The 15,281-nt window shown below is 40.3% G+C and overlaps 1 protein-coding gene across 2 annotated transcripts; it reads right to left on the minus strand.

Moving 5' to 3' along the window:
* Positions 1-5,403: 5,403 nt before the first annotated feature.
* On the minus strand, positions 5,404-15,223 carry mea1 (male-enhanced antigen 1). Of its 2 annotated transcripts, XR_014602150.1 has the most exons (5): positions 15,140-15,223; positions 11,999-12,294; positions 10,622-10,730; positions 7,559-8,440; positions 5,404-7,527 (listed from the first exon to the last, which is right to left on the minus strand). XR_014602150.1 is itself a non-coding variant. In XM_084077092.1 (4 exons), exons 2-4 carry the CDS (start codon positions 12,251-12,253, stop codon positions 8,265-8,267), a joined length of 540 nt encoding a protein of 179 aa, XP_083933218.1. In that variant the 5' UTR covers positions 12,254-12,294; positions 15,140-15,223; the 3' UTR covers positions 5,405-8,264. The 2 variants fall into 2 exon arrangements, 1 of the variants encoding a protein (XP_083933218.1); XM_084077092.1 differs by having other exon boundaries at positions 5,405-8,440.
* Between the last annotated feature and the right edge of the window lie 58 nt (positions 15,224-15,281).

The following is a 15,281-nucleotide window of genomic DNA, read 5'->3' on the forward strand; positions in this document are numbered from 1 at the left end:
AGCTGCAAGAAACCAAAAACTGGTATGATGATGCGCTACATGCTTTCCAATGATGGCAGGGGAAGACTTGAGCTCAGACGGCCTGTGATTGAATGAAACATATTCCATCCACCACAGCTTGCCGACTCGGAAAGGCACGCTCGCCGGTGCACAAGACCACGGCAGGCTGCTTGGCACAAGTCCTCGCTGACCGAACGACTAGCTTAGGTCCACCTCACGAGCCTCAAGTCCTTGCTTTACTTGTCTTCCCCTGCCACCCTACGGAAGAAAACATATTTTGCGACATCTGTGGTACAAACCGGAAGTTAGTGGACTACCTTTATGCAGAAGCCAATTTACAATACTCCTCAATGTCCAGCTGCATGGCGGTGTAACGGTGAAATTTGTGACCATCTTGTGGACTTCACATGACCTCAATGTCCGAACGTAAATCCCAGCGGTTTGATTACTGACAGAGATAAACCTAGAATATTCTGTTAATAACAGTGGTGATTAACGTTCGGACATCGACGTTATATGAAGTCCACAAGATGGTCACATATTTCAGCTTAACACCACCATGCTGGAGGCAGAAATGTGAGTATTGCATGCAATTTGACAACAGAGTCTGTAATGTTGGTTTTAATGTGAACCCCGGGTTGCTGGGAAATGTAGTCACCAGATAATCCTCGCTGGTTGAAGAACAGAGACTGAAATGTAAAGTCACGGTTCCTGTCTTCTGATTGGTTGGTTTGGTTCATGTCCATCACTCTGATGGAACAGCTTAAGGCCAATTCATGCTTGGAGGCGACAAGTGTCAGACGGCGAATCACATGACAAAGATGACACGACAAAAAAAATGTTTTCGCGGAGGACGTCCGCCGACGGTTTCGCGTACACTCCGTACAGGAAAAAATAAAGGCCACAGACGCTTAATGAAATGACGCTGTATTCTGATTGGCTGGGAAGACGAGGTAAGCTCCGCTACCACAGAGATGCACGAGACCACCTTCACTTCCTTGTTTACATGTTCTGGAGTCACAGACAGTATGAATGCTCAAATCTCGGAATGTAGTGAGACGCACAGTGAGACGCATAGCTCTACACTTGTCGCCCCAAGCATAGATTGGCCTTCACCCCTCCAGTTTCCGGTTGGCATGGTTACTATTGTTGTTTACCCATTGTTGTGTTTTTAGAATCTACATATTTCATTTTTCTCCATCTGGCTTTTCACTCCTTTTTTGATCGAAAACATTTCCTCAGTTTAACCTCATATTATAAGACCTTTGTTTTTATACTGTATGAATATTGTTTTTTTATTTTAATATTTAATTTCTCTAAGTGACCAAGCAATATTCTTTTGATGAAACGTATTCCTGTACCTGTGCGCAGAAACAATCCTCCTTATAAGAAAAAAAAGATATATATATATATATTACAGATGGAACAAAGTATTTAAAACAGATGTTGTTTTATTGTTCAGGCACAGTATACAGATGTGTACTGAATATGGTTGCTGACAGGCAGAAACCTTGTATCTCCATATTTCAACTTTTTTTCATAAATGAATGCGGTATTTCATCGTACAAGAGTGTCGTGCAAAAATTGTGTAGAGCGGCTATTTTTGCTACATTTTGAAAGTGAAAGTGTTTGGTGTGTCAGTGGGTTTTATAAATATTGAACCAATGAAAAGTATTAACAAGAACTTGACTTAATAATAACTTAATAACTACATTGGAACACAGGTTGTTTTTTTCCTATTCCTGAATAGTAACGGTTCTGGACATACAAGGTTTCCACACGACAGCGACAATATTGTTTATGTATAAACAATATTGTATTAGTATTAGTGCCACGCCCCTTCACCTGTTAATGTTTACATTGGCTAGTACACCACTGGCTCCACCCACTTCTGAATAACTGCTCCTTCCCCCTTATTTTCCATTGGTCAGTTGGTTTAATTTGCTGCACGTTGCCACCCGCCCCCCCCAACCCCACCCTTAGGGTGTCCTTCTGAGCTTTGCTGTCAATCACTCAATCACTCTGAGCATTCCAAAACGTGGGGACAAGCCCCTGCCCCTCTGGACACTGGACAAAATGGAGTCTGACTCATCTGGAAAAACCAAGTCCATTTGTACACAGCTTCATTAAAAGGAGCACTTCACCCATTTTAAACATTATCTTCATAATAATTGATCCTTACTAATGCTCATTATAAGATTAAATAATTTCGGTATACTAATTCTGTGTCTGTGGACAGTTCAGAAACATGCCTACCAATGACATCATCAGAAGGCAGGTTTCGTAATTTCAAAAATGATTTAAAACTTCTTCTTTTTTTAATGCAAGAACAATGGCTTCTATTTCAACATGCTAACTTTACAGGAAGAGAAAGGCTGTAGTTTCTATTAGCTTGGAATCACCATCGATGATGTCACTGGTAGGCAGGTTTCTGAACTGTCCACAGTCCACCAATGAGACACAGAGTGAGTATAATCATCTTATAATGAGCATTAGTGCATTAATGATATGAAGATAAAGTTGAAAATGAGGGAAATGCTCCTAGTGTAAACGTAAACTTGTTTCAAAAGAAATCTAATTCAAATTGTGGAAGAAGTGCAACTTAAAATGAACACAAATTACTTTTTGATAGATATTTTTTTGTATTAAGTATAAAAGAACATTTGACTTTAATTATACAATGAACTAGCAAACAAGTAAATAAAATACACATAAACTGAACTTTATTTTATTTAACCACTTAAGCCTTCTTCAAACAATTAAAACAAATATCTGATCATATTGTGAGCTTTCAGATTGGCAATTCATTTTGGAAAATCTTTGAACACTTTTGAAACGTTTCTACACATGCTCAAAATGCAGACGCAAGGTTGAAAGTGGTTAAGAATCGGGAAACATCGGCTGCCGTTACCGATGTCGTGAGAGAAAAATCGAATAACGGCCAAACCGGCATATCAGTCGGGCACTAGTGTCAACTTAACTGAGGATTTTACTGTGTGAATCTTCACCTAAACTCCTCATAATGTCGATCGGCTGACTAAATATTAATTAACGACGATTTAGTCCCAATAACGTCTGTCAAGAAAGGGATGTTTTCATATGACAGCCTTAGCTAAATGCCTGACATGTAACTGTAATGTAATCTGTGATCATTAGAAGGCCATACACAACAGGACACATACATAACACAACAAGACACAACCTCTCATTTTGTCCAGCTGCCAAGAAGCAAAAAAAAACACTGGTTCTCAACGTCGGTTCCGGGCAGGGCCGTGCTGGGACCAAAATTCAGCTCTGGGATTTTCCGAATTTTTTCAATAAAAAAAAAAATACATGCTGCAGTTGTCTTGGGTGGCCCACCGGCCGTCCGGCGGCCCGTAAATGGCGCGGCCGTTCTGGAATTTTCCCGAATTTCCCAGTGGCCAGCACGTCCCTGGTTCCGGGGCCCACTACCAGGGGGTGCAAATGGACCCTTGGTGTGGTCTGAAAAACCCAAATCCGCGGTCTAATGTAAAATCAAACCGGGGCAGTGGTGGAAAATTAAGTTCCACATTTCTTTACTTAAGTAAAAGTATCAATACTGCAATGTAGAAACACTAGACTGTTACAAGTAAAAGTCCGGTTATCCAAATTTACTTGAGTAAAAGTACAAAAGTATTGGCATCAAAATATACTTAAAGTACCAAAAGTAAAAGTACTCATTATGTCGAATGTCCCGTTTCACAAGTTTTCAAATGTATAAATGTATTGAAATCTTGTGAAAACAGCAGTAGATCGGCTTTTTTCAAATGTTTTGTAATAATAAAAAAATAAATAAATAATTGTAGTGGAGTAAAAGTACAATATTTGCCAAGACAAGTATTGAAAATTGGAAATACTCCAGTAAAGTACCTCAAAATTGTACTTAATTGTAATTAGTTACTTTCCACCACTGAACCAGGGTTCCTTGACATTTCAGAATAACTGAAATAAAGGGGTTTTGTCCCAAAGACTTGTGTAGTTCCGCTGCATCTCCAGTCATTCTGTACATAACGCGTAACTCTTTAAGTAGATAGAACACAAAGTATGAGTCTGATTTTGTACAGATGTTCATGTATGTACAGATGTTCATGTATGTACAGGAAGAAAATAGAAGTCCAAAATAAAATGGTCATGTTTGACATCAAGAGAACTGAGCTGTGTGTATTTTCTCACAGCCTGCGAGAGAGCTCTAACTGTTATGGTTGTTGTTGTTTTGTTGTTAAACCAACACTTTTTTTATGTTAAAAGGTTAATAGTATAGGTAAGTTTTTGGGTAAAAAAAGGTTTTCTGTTGAAAGGTTAAAGCTCTATATTGTGCTATAGATTGTTTGTTCAGTAACTGGGGTCTCCCTGTCTCTCCAGCTCGTTATTAAATACCCATTTATCAGCTTATTTTTTTTATAGTGTTCCAGGTCCAATTGTGTCTGCTCATTTCTGTGTGTCATCACTTCCAATTTTACTTGTTTAATCTGTATCTTGTGTGAGTTCTCTCTCCTGATTGGATCAAATTGGTATCCCAACCTGAAAATGCATTTTCTGTTTATTAAAGAGCAGGCGAGACAGGGAGACTCCTGTTACTGAAAAAACACTCTATAGCAATGATTACTATCATATGGCTATTTGAAAATAGTCAAAGCTCACAACCCGCCGTGATGCAACGCGTTGTGAGCTTGTAGATCTGTTATTTTCAAAATATTTTAAACATATGATAACTTGTGAAACGGGACGTTCTGTATAATGAGTACTTTTACTTTTGCTACTTTCAGTATATTTTGATGCCAATACTTTTGTACTTTTAATCAAGTACATTTCGATTACCGGACGTCTACTTTGTTTCTGCATGGCAGTATTGATACTTTTACTCAGATGAAAAAACAAATAAATTAACTTTTTCCACCACTGGTAGTACACGTCTCCACCATGCCCTGCTTCATGTATGTACAGTGGTACACATGTATGTGGTACACATGCCTCCTTCCTAATCTTCTTACAAGATCCCTTTTCAAATTAACCTTCAATTCTCACATTTCCTACCTTGCATTAATAATGTTCAGGGGTTCAGGGTGTACATGGGTTACCAACTTTTCAACTTGAGCCAAGAAAAAATAAGGGACGCAGAACTACAGCGCAAGCTCACGTGTTGCAACGTGTTGTGAGCTTGAAGATCTACTATTTTTGGCAAAGAGATTTGGTGACAGATAAAAGTCAAAGTACAGAGACAACTCAGGTCCAGTATAGAGGGTTCAAGTGATTAACAAACCACAAACTTGTAAGATGTGTGTCATTGCTTGATTCCCAAAAATAGTATGGAACGAAGCATCTGAATTTGTTTCTTCACTCATTTATTCAGATTTTTCATACACATATATATAATAATATATATATATATATATATATATATATATATATATATATATATATATATATATATTCATTCATCAATGATCATCAATGATTCAGTTACAGGTATGTACATAATAATCAGCACAACACGAAGGAAATGGTTAAAACAAGAAGACGGGTCAAATAAAAGGTGAAGATGAAGGCTGTACAACAATAGATTACTGTTGTCTAAAGGTCAAAAGGTCAGAGTGGAACCATGTTGTCCGCCCAGAATGTAAGGGATCACCTATGGGTGTCAAAAGGAACTAAGGGGTTTTAAATGCGCGCAGCCGGACGGTTCTTCCACACTTAAAAGACAGTGGTTCTCAAAGTGGGGTCCGGGGACCCCCAGGGGCCCTTGAGGGGGTTCCCCAGCAAAATGGGTTAACGTAGCATCAACGTCAGTTTAAACACTTAAACCCCCTATTATACATTGGCCAATTGAAAATAGCTACACATATCTTTTATGCAGGGTCCCTGGCACAAAAGCTTTTCACATGGAGGGGGGGCAAACATACGTATGAATTTTAGAGTCCTTCACATGAAAAGGTTTGAGAACCCCTGCCTTATGAGACACCAGACATGGAGGTTAATCAAGGTATCAAACAACACTATAAAGGCTGCAACACACTGAACCCCAAACTAAGCCAAACGTTTTGAATGTTTCGGCGTCGGCAGGACTTGCCGAACAACGTTCTTAGGGGCCTTGTCCATTCTGTCCATTCTGTCCAATGAAAGCATTTCATGAGCGGAGGAGCGCTTTGCAGATCGCTGTTGTCGGGCAGAAACCTCTTATCTCGATATTTTCACTTTTTTTGTTTTTCTTTGTAAATTAACGTGCTACTTGATCATACTACAGCGTCACACAAACACATTTTGAGCTTGACGATCTGCTACTCTTGCTACTTTGGGATTTGAATCATGAAAAGTAACAGTTTTGGACGTATGAGGTTTCCACCCGACAGAGACGATAATCACTTAAAGGGCGACTTCACCCATTTTCAACCTATCTTCATATAATTGGTCCTCACTAACGCTCATTATAATATGGCTCCATTTCCGTCTACTCACTCTGTGTCTCAGAGGAGGGATGTGGACAGTTCAGAAACCCGCCTACCAGTGACATCATCGATGGGAAACCAAGCTAATAGAAACTGCAGGCTTTGAAAAAACAAAAAACCTGTCTACCGATGATGTCACTGGTAGGCGGGTTTCTGAACTGTCCACAGCCCTCCTCTGAGACACAGAGTGAGTAGACAGAAATGGTACCATCTTATCATGAGCATTAGTGAGGACCAATTATATGAAGATATGTTGAAAGTGGGTGAAGTCGTCCTTTAAGGCCTATTTTTTACTCTGTCGTGCGATGTGTCGTGCGGGAAAATAAATCCGACCGACAAGCTCACAACGTGTCACGACGCGCTGCGAGCTTGTAGGTCACCTGTTTTAGCTATTTTCCGACAAGTCTCACCTATGACATGTAAATATGGATACTAGGTTGAAAAATGGTTAATAGTGGATTTCGAGATAATGATGATGATTTTTTATAAGCCACATTACATTATATTATGGTTTGTACAATGTTCTGGTTATTAACCCCTTGTGTACTGCTGAAGAGATGAAGGCAAGATGCAATGGCTGACCAAATAAGATGTCTGAGTTTTAACTACTTGAACAGTAGCGCACCTATTCAGGCCATGTCATAACAGGCAATCATTTGGTGAAAATAGGCAAACATAAGCCAAAAATAACATATCTCCGATCGGTTTGCCCATGGGATTAATCAGATATCGGGCAATGTTTCAGTATCACGTATCCTTACTTTGGAATGTAACAGTGAAATATTAGATTTAACTACTTAAATCCTTTTCTTAGTAAAGTTGACCGGATTCCCAAGGGCTCTAGAGTAAGCCCCCACCTGATTTCGCTCTACACTAAATATCTGTGAGCTTGTAGATTGGCTATTTTTTGCAGTTAAAGCTCATGTAGTTAAAGCTGAATTATGCAAGTTATTTTGGTGAATAACAAGTTATTTTGTGCAATGAATCTGTATGGTAGAGTATGTTGTTATGTTGGGGTGGTTGTATTTGCTTCTCCCTGCTCTTCTATTGGGACAAGTAGATCCTGTGTCTAGGTTGGACACAACCTTTGACACAATCCCGTTTTTGACCTAGAAGGTCAACATGACATTTCTCCCCAGAGCAAGCAGGTGGGCTCTATTCGCTCAGTGGTAAAAAAAGAAATAAGACAATTTCAGCTCTTCCGCAGGAGAACATTTGGGGCGGAACAGGAAAAGTTACAGGGTGCAGCTTTAGATGAACTCAAAGAGTTTAAGATTTGGGTCGACACAGTTTTCCAAGACTTTCCGGGGTCGGGTTGGTTGGCTTCAGGCGGGGTTCCTGGATGAAGTCTGGGAGTCGTGACGGGGTTGTGGTTTTTGTTGATGTTTGGGTCCTGTGTGTGTGTTTGTATTACTATACTTGTGAGGACCAAACGTCCCCACAACAAGTATAGTAGAATGTGAGAAATAGACATTGTGAGGACCATTTTCCTGGTCCTCACAATGTTAGAATTATGCTTGATTATACTTAGTTTCTCTCTGGTGCCGTGCACCGAAAATTAGCCTTGTGAGCTTGTAGATCTGCCTTTTTTTTGTTTTAAGCTCACAGTAAAAATAAACTGCCAAGATTTGCGAAAATGGCATTCGTAAAAGCGCCGTCCTAAAATGTTGATGTCCTCACAAGTATAGCAATACAAACCTCTGTGAGTGAGTGTGTGTGTGTGTGTGTTTTAGTTGCTGTTGTTTTTACAGTTCAGTTCAGTGAGGGCTGCAGTGCTCTGCCTGGTCTGCAGGGGGCGCTCTAGTTGTTGTTTTTACAGTTCAGTGTGGTGAGGGCTGCAGAGCTCTGTCTGGTCTGCAGGGTGTGCTCCACCATGTCCTTCCACTGGTCCTCAGACAGCTCCCGGGCCCAGGCCGGCACGCCCAGCATGGGCAGCGCCACGAGAGCCATGGTGCGCTTCACCAGCTCCACGTGGTCTACAGGAGAGGGAGGGATGTCACTAGGCTAGTTCTGGTCCAAGGGAGTAGCAAAAGTGTATTCTTTACGTCGATACGAACGTTGTTTTACGTTGAAAAAAATACAAATATAGCTGCAAGCAGCGCTACACAGGGCCAAGGAATGAAAGGCAAAAAGCACTATGCAATAATAGCACAATAAGACATAGAAACAGAATAGATTGAACTTGAGACAAAGCAGCCCATGCAACTAACAAATGAGCATTCTCAACAGCTGAGCAGAGTGCTGAGGGATTGTGGCTAGCATGCAGGGGAGCAATCCATGCAGGGTCTGGCTGTATATAAGTTTCGCACTTAGTCCAACACCCTGGGTAAACAACAAACTTTGCTTTGCAATCCAGGGTTAAGAACCTCACTCATGGACACCTCAACCCATGGCCATAGACAGGAATCGAACCCTTGACCTTAGGACTCACAGGCTGCCACACTATTGCCAATTGAGCTATTGCTTCGTCCAGTGTCTGTTAGGGGTGGGTTCAATTAATCGATATGGCAATAAATCGATATATACTCCCGACAATATGTGCATCGATAGAGAGGCTGCTATATCGATATGGCATGAATTATGTGGGGGACACAGTTTTGACAAACGCGTGTTTATCCCGGGCGGGGGTAATAGCGTTACCAAAGCCCCCCTCGCACTCTCTTCCCAGACCCCTTGTTATTATACACGTCTACTCAGAGGCTGTTTAGAACAGTGGAGTAATATCTAGTCATATAAACACTGCGTTTCGTTTACATTTTACAAGTCTTACGTTTTTCTGTTGTCATTCCACTCCACCAACCAACGTAGATGATCATTAATCCGTAAATGATTTCAGAGTGTTGATGGAAATCCTTTTTAGATAAGAGTAGGCCTCTTTGATAAATCACGCAGTGGATATATTTTCAACATAAACTACTTCGATGCCGTAAGTGTGTTTATAAAGAGTTAAAAACAGCTGAGAAACCTGTGCATTTAAGACTTCCAAACTCACACTGGAACTTGCATCGCATTGTTTACAGGCAACAGCTGTGCCTCAACGTTATAACCACTTTGAGTTTCTAACTTGTGGTCATGGTCGCAATAGTTTTCAGTTGTGTGGTACTTTAGATGGATTTTACTGTAACAGAAGGATCTATCCACCATCCCAGACTCCCAGTCAAGGAGCATGGATGGATCACAGACGCGAACAGCGCGACGCAGACAGAGCTAGCTTTGATAGCCAGCCACTAACCAGAAGTGTTGCCAGATTCTGTTGCGAGAGAAACAAGCAACCAGGTCTATAAAAATAAAGAAAGCCCAAAATAAGCAAAGTTAGGGCAGGTCAGTCAAACTTTATTGTATAATAATGTTTTGTGTGTTCTATAACATTTTCATGCCAAGAACAAGGACCCCCAATATGTACAATCTACTTTACAAAAAAATAATCCCAAAGTCGCTTATAATAAACACATTTGGCAACACTGGCCACTGGCCAGAATGGATCAGTGCAGCTAGTAGCCGCTCTTCTCTAAATAATAATTGAATAATTTTGCCAAAATATTCTTGATTCTGCTTCTACAGAAATATGCTATCAACCAAGTAAACTGAAAGTTATGAACACAATTTTAATTATTATTAAAATGATTTAAATATATAATATATATATTTTTTGTATTCTTATTTTTTCCACATGGGGGGGGTCAACGTATATCGCGATATATCGTATCGTGGCCTCTGTATCGTGATACATATCTATCGTGAGGTTGTAGGCAATACCGAGCCCTAGTGTCTGTTGAAGATCATAAACTCTTGCCCTCTGTCATGAACCAAGCCCCTGTTTCACTAACACACACAAGATCGGGTTCACAAACCATTTATATATGGTACAATAGAGAATTATATGTATGTCTCCTCGGAACCAAAACTAGTGAAAGTAGCCGATCTACAAGCTTACAAAGCGTTGCTATCCAAAAAGTTGTGAGCTTGTAGGTCAGCTATTTTCACAAGGAAATAGGGTATACATTGAAAATAACTACTCTCAAAAAGGCTTTTCATGTTATCTTTAAAAATTGCATTATGCATTAATTAACATGGTCATGTTTTGTGCAATTTGTTTTGCGAACCCCTGTTATAGAGATTAAGGCATATCTGGCCAGGGATCCTTTTAGCATCATTACCTGGGTTCATGGGGATGGAGGCGTGGCTTCGTTCGACCGCTGCTCCCTCTGTGTCAGCTTCTTCATCACTGTCTGGAGGCGGAGCCTGAGGCAGGTGCAGACCCATGGCCTGACGACACACACACACACACACACACACACACACACACACACACACACACACACACACACACACACACACACACTTTAATTTCAAGGACCACAATAACTAGAGTTATAGACCTGTAAGGGTCCATCTAGAACCCCCTCAAGTAACCCAGAGGGTCCCTGGACCTCACTTTGAGAACCACTACAATAATATGTATGCAATTCTATAATGTATGATTGAATTTGTGTTCATCCAAAATTAAATGGACTTTTTAAAATATAGGAATCGTTAAATGGAACCAGGAATCGTTAACGACCCAGAATAATTTCTTTCTTTCTTTCTTTCCTTAGACGGGAACACATTAATGAACATTCCATATATGAAACTGAAAATAATCTACTGATCATGATCTAATGTAAACATGCCCGATCTAAAGGTCTCATGACATCACATTTCTATTTTTAAAAATGTTCAGGTTTTTTTTTTGGTTTTCTGACCTCAATTACACCCAAAAAAACAGAACTTTGAACATTCAGTGGATTTTCTGTGGTCTGGAGTTTTCTGAATAATTAGGCAAAAAGAAAGTGCTGTGATTGGCCCGTGGACTTTCACGTTACAGTCCATTAATCCCTCCCCCTCTCCTTCTCCCCCCTCTCCCCATTTAGACCTGAGGCAGATTCTAAAAATTGTTTTCAGAAAAACTTAACATTTTTTTATTCATTTTTTTTTTTAATAAATCATATTTCTATCGTCTCTGTCGGGTGGAAATGTCACTATGTCCAAAACTGTTACTTTATAAAAAATATCGAAAGTAGCAGATCTGCTACTTTTGTATAACGCTGTAGTATGATCAAGTAGGGCATTCATTTATGGGGAACAAAAGTTTGAATATGGAGATAAGAGGTTTCTGCCCGACAGAAATGATAAATAGTAACAACTAAAATGACACAGACACTTTCCTGGATTTAAAGGAGTATAGGCTTTCCAGGTCTAATCGGGTTAAAATTTAAATCCTAAAAGAAAGATTCCTCAACCCTACCTGTATTCTGTAAAAGGATCCTCAACCCTACCTGTATTCTCTATAGGGATCCTCAACCCTACCTGTATTCTCTATAGGGATCCTCAACCCTACCTGTATTCTCTATAGAGATCCTCAACCCTACCTGTATTCTGTAAAAGGACCCTCAACCCTACCTGTATTCTGTAAAAGGACCCTCAACCCTACCTGTATTCTCTAAAAGGAGCCTCAACCCTACCTTTATTCTCTCTAAAAAGAACCACCACCCTACCTGTATTCTCTCGTGGACTTGGTGGAGTTGTTGGTCCGTAGCGGCGTCCGTCTCGTCCCCTTGCTCCGGTGCGTCCGGCTCCTGGTTGAGGGGCTGGTAATAATACCCTCCTCCTCCTTCTGTGTCCTCCCCCTCCTCTATGTCCTCCCCGCTCCACTCCTCCCCTCCACCGGCCTCCGGGGGCAGCGCTGCGTCCACGGGCTGGTCCTGGACCAGATCGTCATCACAGTTTGGTAGGATTCTCTCTGGACCCATCACAACCGCCGGCCGCTGCTGGACTACAACTCCCACAAGCCCTGAAACATTACAATCAAAGATGGTTAATTTTTGAAGATACACCATCCCAATCGGAGCCACTAGAGGCGAAATGGTACACAAATCCTACAAATGGTTTCCTGACCAAAGTGGTCTGATCTTGCGAATGTCCGATGTTTACTGGTGTTAGATCCCGTGAGAGTGTGTTGCTGGGACAGAGAAAGGTCGATAATTAAGTAGATTTTCTACTGATTTGTCTCCCTGAAAAAAAGCCATGTTAGTATGAAAATCTTGGGAACATTTTGTGGCTTGTGGCGATCGGGTCCAAAATTTAGTTCAGTGACCATGGGACTAAAGAATGGTTCAGAAGCTGTGTTCACGTTCACTCTTCCATTGGAAACAATAGACTCCAACCTGCTTCCGGTCTCCTAAAAAGGCATCCACCTAGTTCAAACTGGAGATGGTATGTCTTTATTTTTTTTGTCTTGGACCACAACTCCCACAAACATCACAGTTATTAACTGATCTAGCAGATCTACAGTATAGCTGCTATTTTCGCTACTTTATTTTCTTATTTGTTTTTCTATTTTGCTATTTAATTTTGTATTTTACTATATATTTTTTTAATCTATTCTACTGTTTCCTACCTCTTTGTATGTTCAATACTTTTGGGCTTCTTTTAGCTACCGGTATTTCTTTTTACATCTTTTAAATAGACAGTTACGTCTCCAGATGGTTACAAATCTTAATTGCCCACAGCCAAATACATCGATTTAAGCGTCCTTGAAATGTTTGAAACACTGTTTTGTAAGAAACCAGTTTATCTGGAACCAGTAGGCTACTGGTGAGACTGGAACCAGCAACCCCTAACTAGAGCAGTGGTTCTCGAAGTGGGGTCCAGGACCCCCAGCCAAGGGGTCCTTGACAGGGTTCCAAGGGGGGTCCCCAGCTAAATTAATTAATATTGCATCAAGATCAGTTTAACCACTTTAACCCGGCCTGTATACGTTGGCCAATTTAATATAGCTGATCTACAAGCACAACGCGTCTGCTTGTAGCCATCAGCTATTTTGAAAATATCTTTAAAAAAAAGAGGATATTAGTGAAACATTTTAACAACACAAATCTGGCACAAAATATGTTCAGATGGGGGTCCGCGGCCTAATCCAATAGTATATTTAGGGGGTCCTTGACATGAAGACATTTTGAGAACCACTAAACTAGAGCAGGGGTCTTCAACAGGGGGTCCGGGACCCCTAGGGAGTCATCAGAGTTACTACAGGGGGGGTCTCCAAATCTTTGTATGATAAGAACTTTTTCTTTTGTTTTACATTAACCACATGAACCCTAGCATCCCTATTCTGAGGAGAACATTAGCCGAAATTTAAATAACCGATCTACAAGCACACAACGCCTCACACTGCAAGGCGTTGTGAACTTGTAGATCTGCTATTTTCAGCAAAGAGGTTTGGTGTAGAGGGGGAAAAGAGCAGACCAAGTATAGAGTGAAAGGTCGGGTCTAGTAAGTACATGGGGGTTTAAGTGGTTTAAATGTCTGACAATTATACACATTAACATGAATCCAACAGATTAATAGAAAGAATCTATGAAACAAGTTTAATCTGCAATACAGTTTTATACAATATGTAGTGGGGGGGTCCCTGCTTCATCTCTCTCCCAGCAGTGGTGTAAAGTAACTAAGTCAATTTACTCAAGTACTGTCCTGTCCTTAAGTACAATTTTGAGGCATTTTTACTTTACTGGAGTATTTCCAATGTTCAGTACTTTTACTTCTACTCCACTACATCTCAGAGACAGATATTGTACTTTTACTCCACTATAATTATTTGATAGCTTTAGTAACTAGTTACTTTATATATTTTGATTATCATTACAAAACATAACAATAACCACTTGACAGCCCTATATATATATATTTTGTCTATTTGAAAATAGCAGATCTACAAGCTCATAATGTGTAGATCGGCTATTTTCTAAAGATTTATATACATTTGAAAACTTGTGAAATGAGACCTTCTGCATAATGAGTACTGTTGGTACTTTAGTACATTTTGATGCCAAAACGTTTGTACTTTTACTCAAGTCAATTTAGAATTCCTGACTTCTACTTGTAACAGAGTATTTATACATTGCAGTATTGATACTTTTACGTAAGTAAAACATGTGAGTACTTTTTCCACCACTGTCTCTCAGCTAAGGAGGTCCTTGGCCTGAAAAACGTTGCAGACCCCTGACTGACCTAGAGGTCAGAAACCACCTACAACAGAGGGTCTGATATTTATAACAATAGGCTCTATTCACAGTCACAGTCACAGTCTATTCAATGTCTTCATACTGTAAAATGGCTGCACAGCCATATTATGAAGACATTCACAGATGTTACCAATGATACTAATGAAGGCTCTGTTCCATTCTGGTCAAACAGAGTCAGGGTGCTGATATTGTGCATGTTGGCTCACTGGAAACACTCTGTTACACCAGTGGGTCTACAGTTGGGGTCCAGGGACCCTCATGGGCTTCCAAATGGCCCCTTACAGGTGTGTAACTCTGAGAGTGTACAAATGGAACCAAATGGACCCTGTACACTCTCAGTTATGAGGGTCGTGGAAACCACTGTGCTACACTAAATGGAACAGAGCCTTCATTAGTATCATTGCAACACCTGTGAAGGAAGTGATAATATGGCTGCTGTGCATAGAGCCCATTCATTCATTTACTTGTCATTGACATCGTGACATCATATTTATGACCGCATACATCATGATGAAGTTCTATCATAACATATATTATCGTTATCATCCATCATGACATCATATATATATAATATATATATTATTATGATCATCCATCATGATAAGTTCTTACCTGAAGGGGATTTTGAACCTTTTTATGATCAAATAAACCCGTCGCCCGTCGACCCGCCAGCCTCTTCTGCGTCTACTGTTGTTGTTGTTTATCCGGGTCAAGGTTACTTCCGTGTACGTCACGATAGGAAGTCGACGTCCCG

The sequence above is a fragment of the Gymnoscopelus microlampas genome, assembly GCF_963454915.1.
Source record: "Gymnoscopelus microlampas genome assembly, chromosome: 13".
In the NCBI taxonomy this organism is placed as follows: domain Eukaryota; kingdom Metazoa; phylum Chordata; class Actinopteri; order Myctophiformes; family Myctophidae; genus Gymnoscopelus; species Gymnoscopelus microlampas.

Bases quoted from the DNA above. Each gene is read 5' to 3' on its own strand.
- mea1 (XM_084077092.1), bottom strand. From the start codon at position 12,253: ATGGGTCCAGAGAGAATCCTACCAAACTGTGATGACGATCTGGTCCAG. The intron at 10,731-11,998 runs GTAGGGTGGTGG...GTGTGTCGTCAG, and splicing joins AAGTCCACGAGAGAATACAG to GCCATGGGTCTGCACCTGCC. The intron at 8,441-10,621 runs GTAATGATGCTA...CCTCTCCTGTAG, and splicing joins CTCCATCCCCATGAACCCAG to ACCACGTGGAGCTGGTGAAG.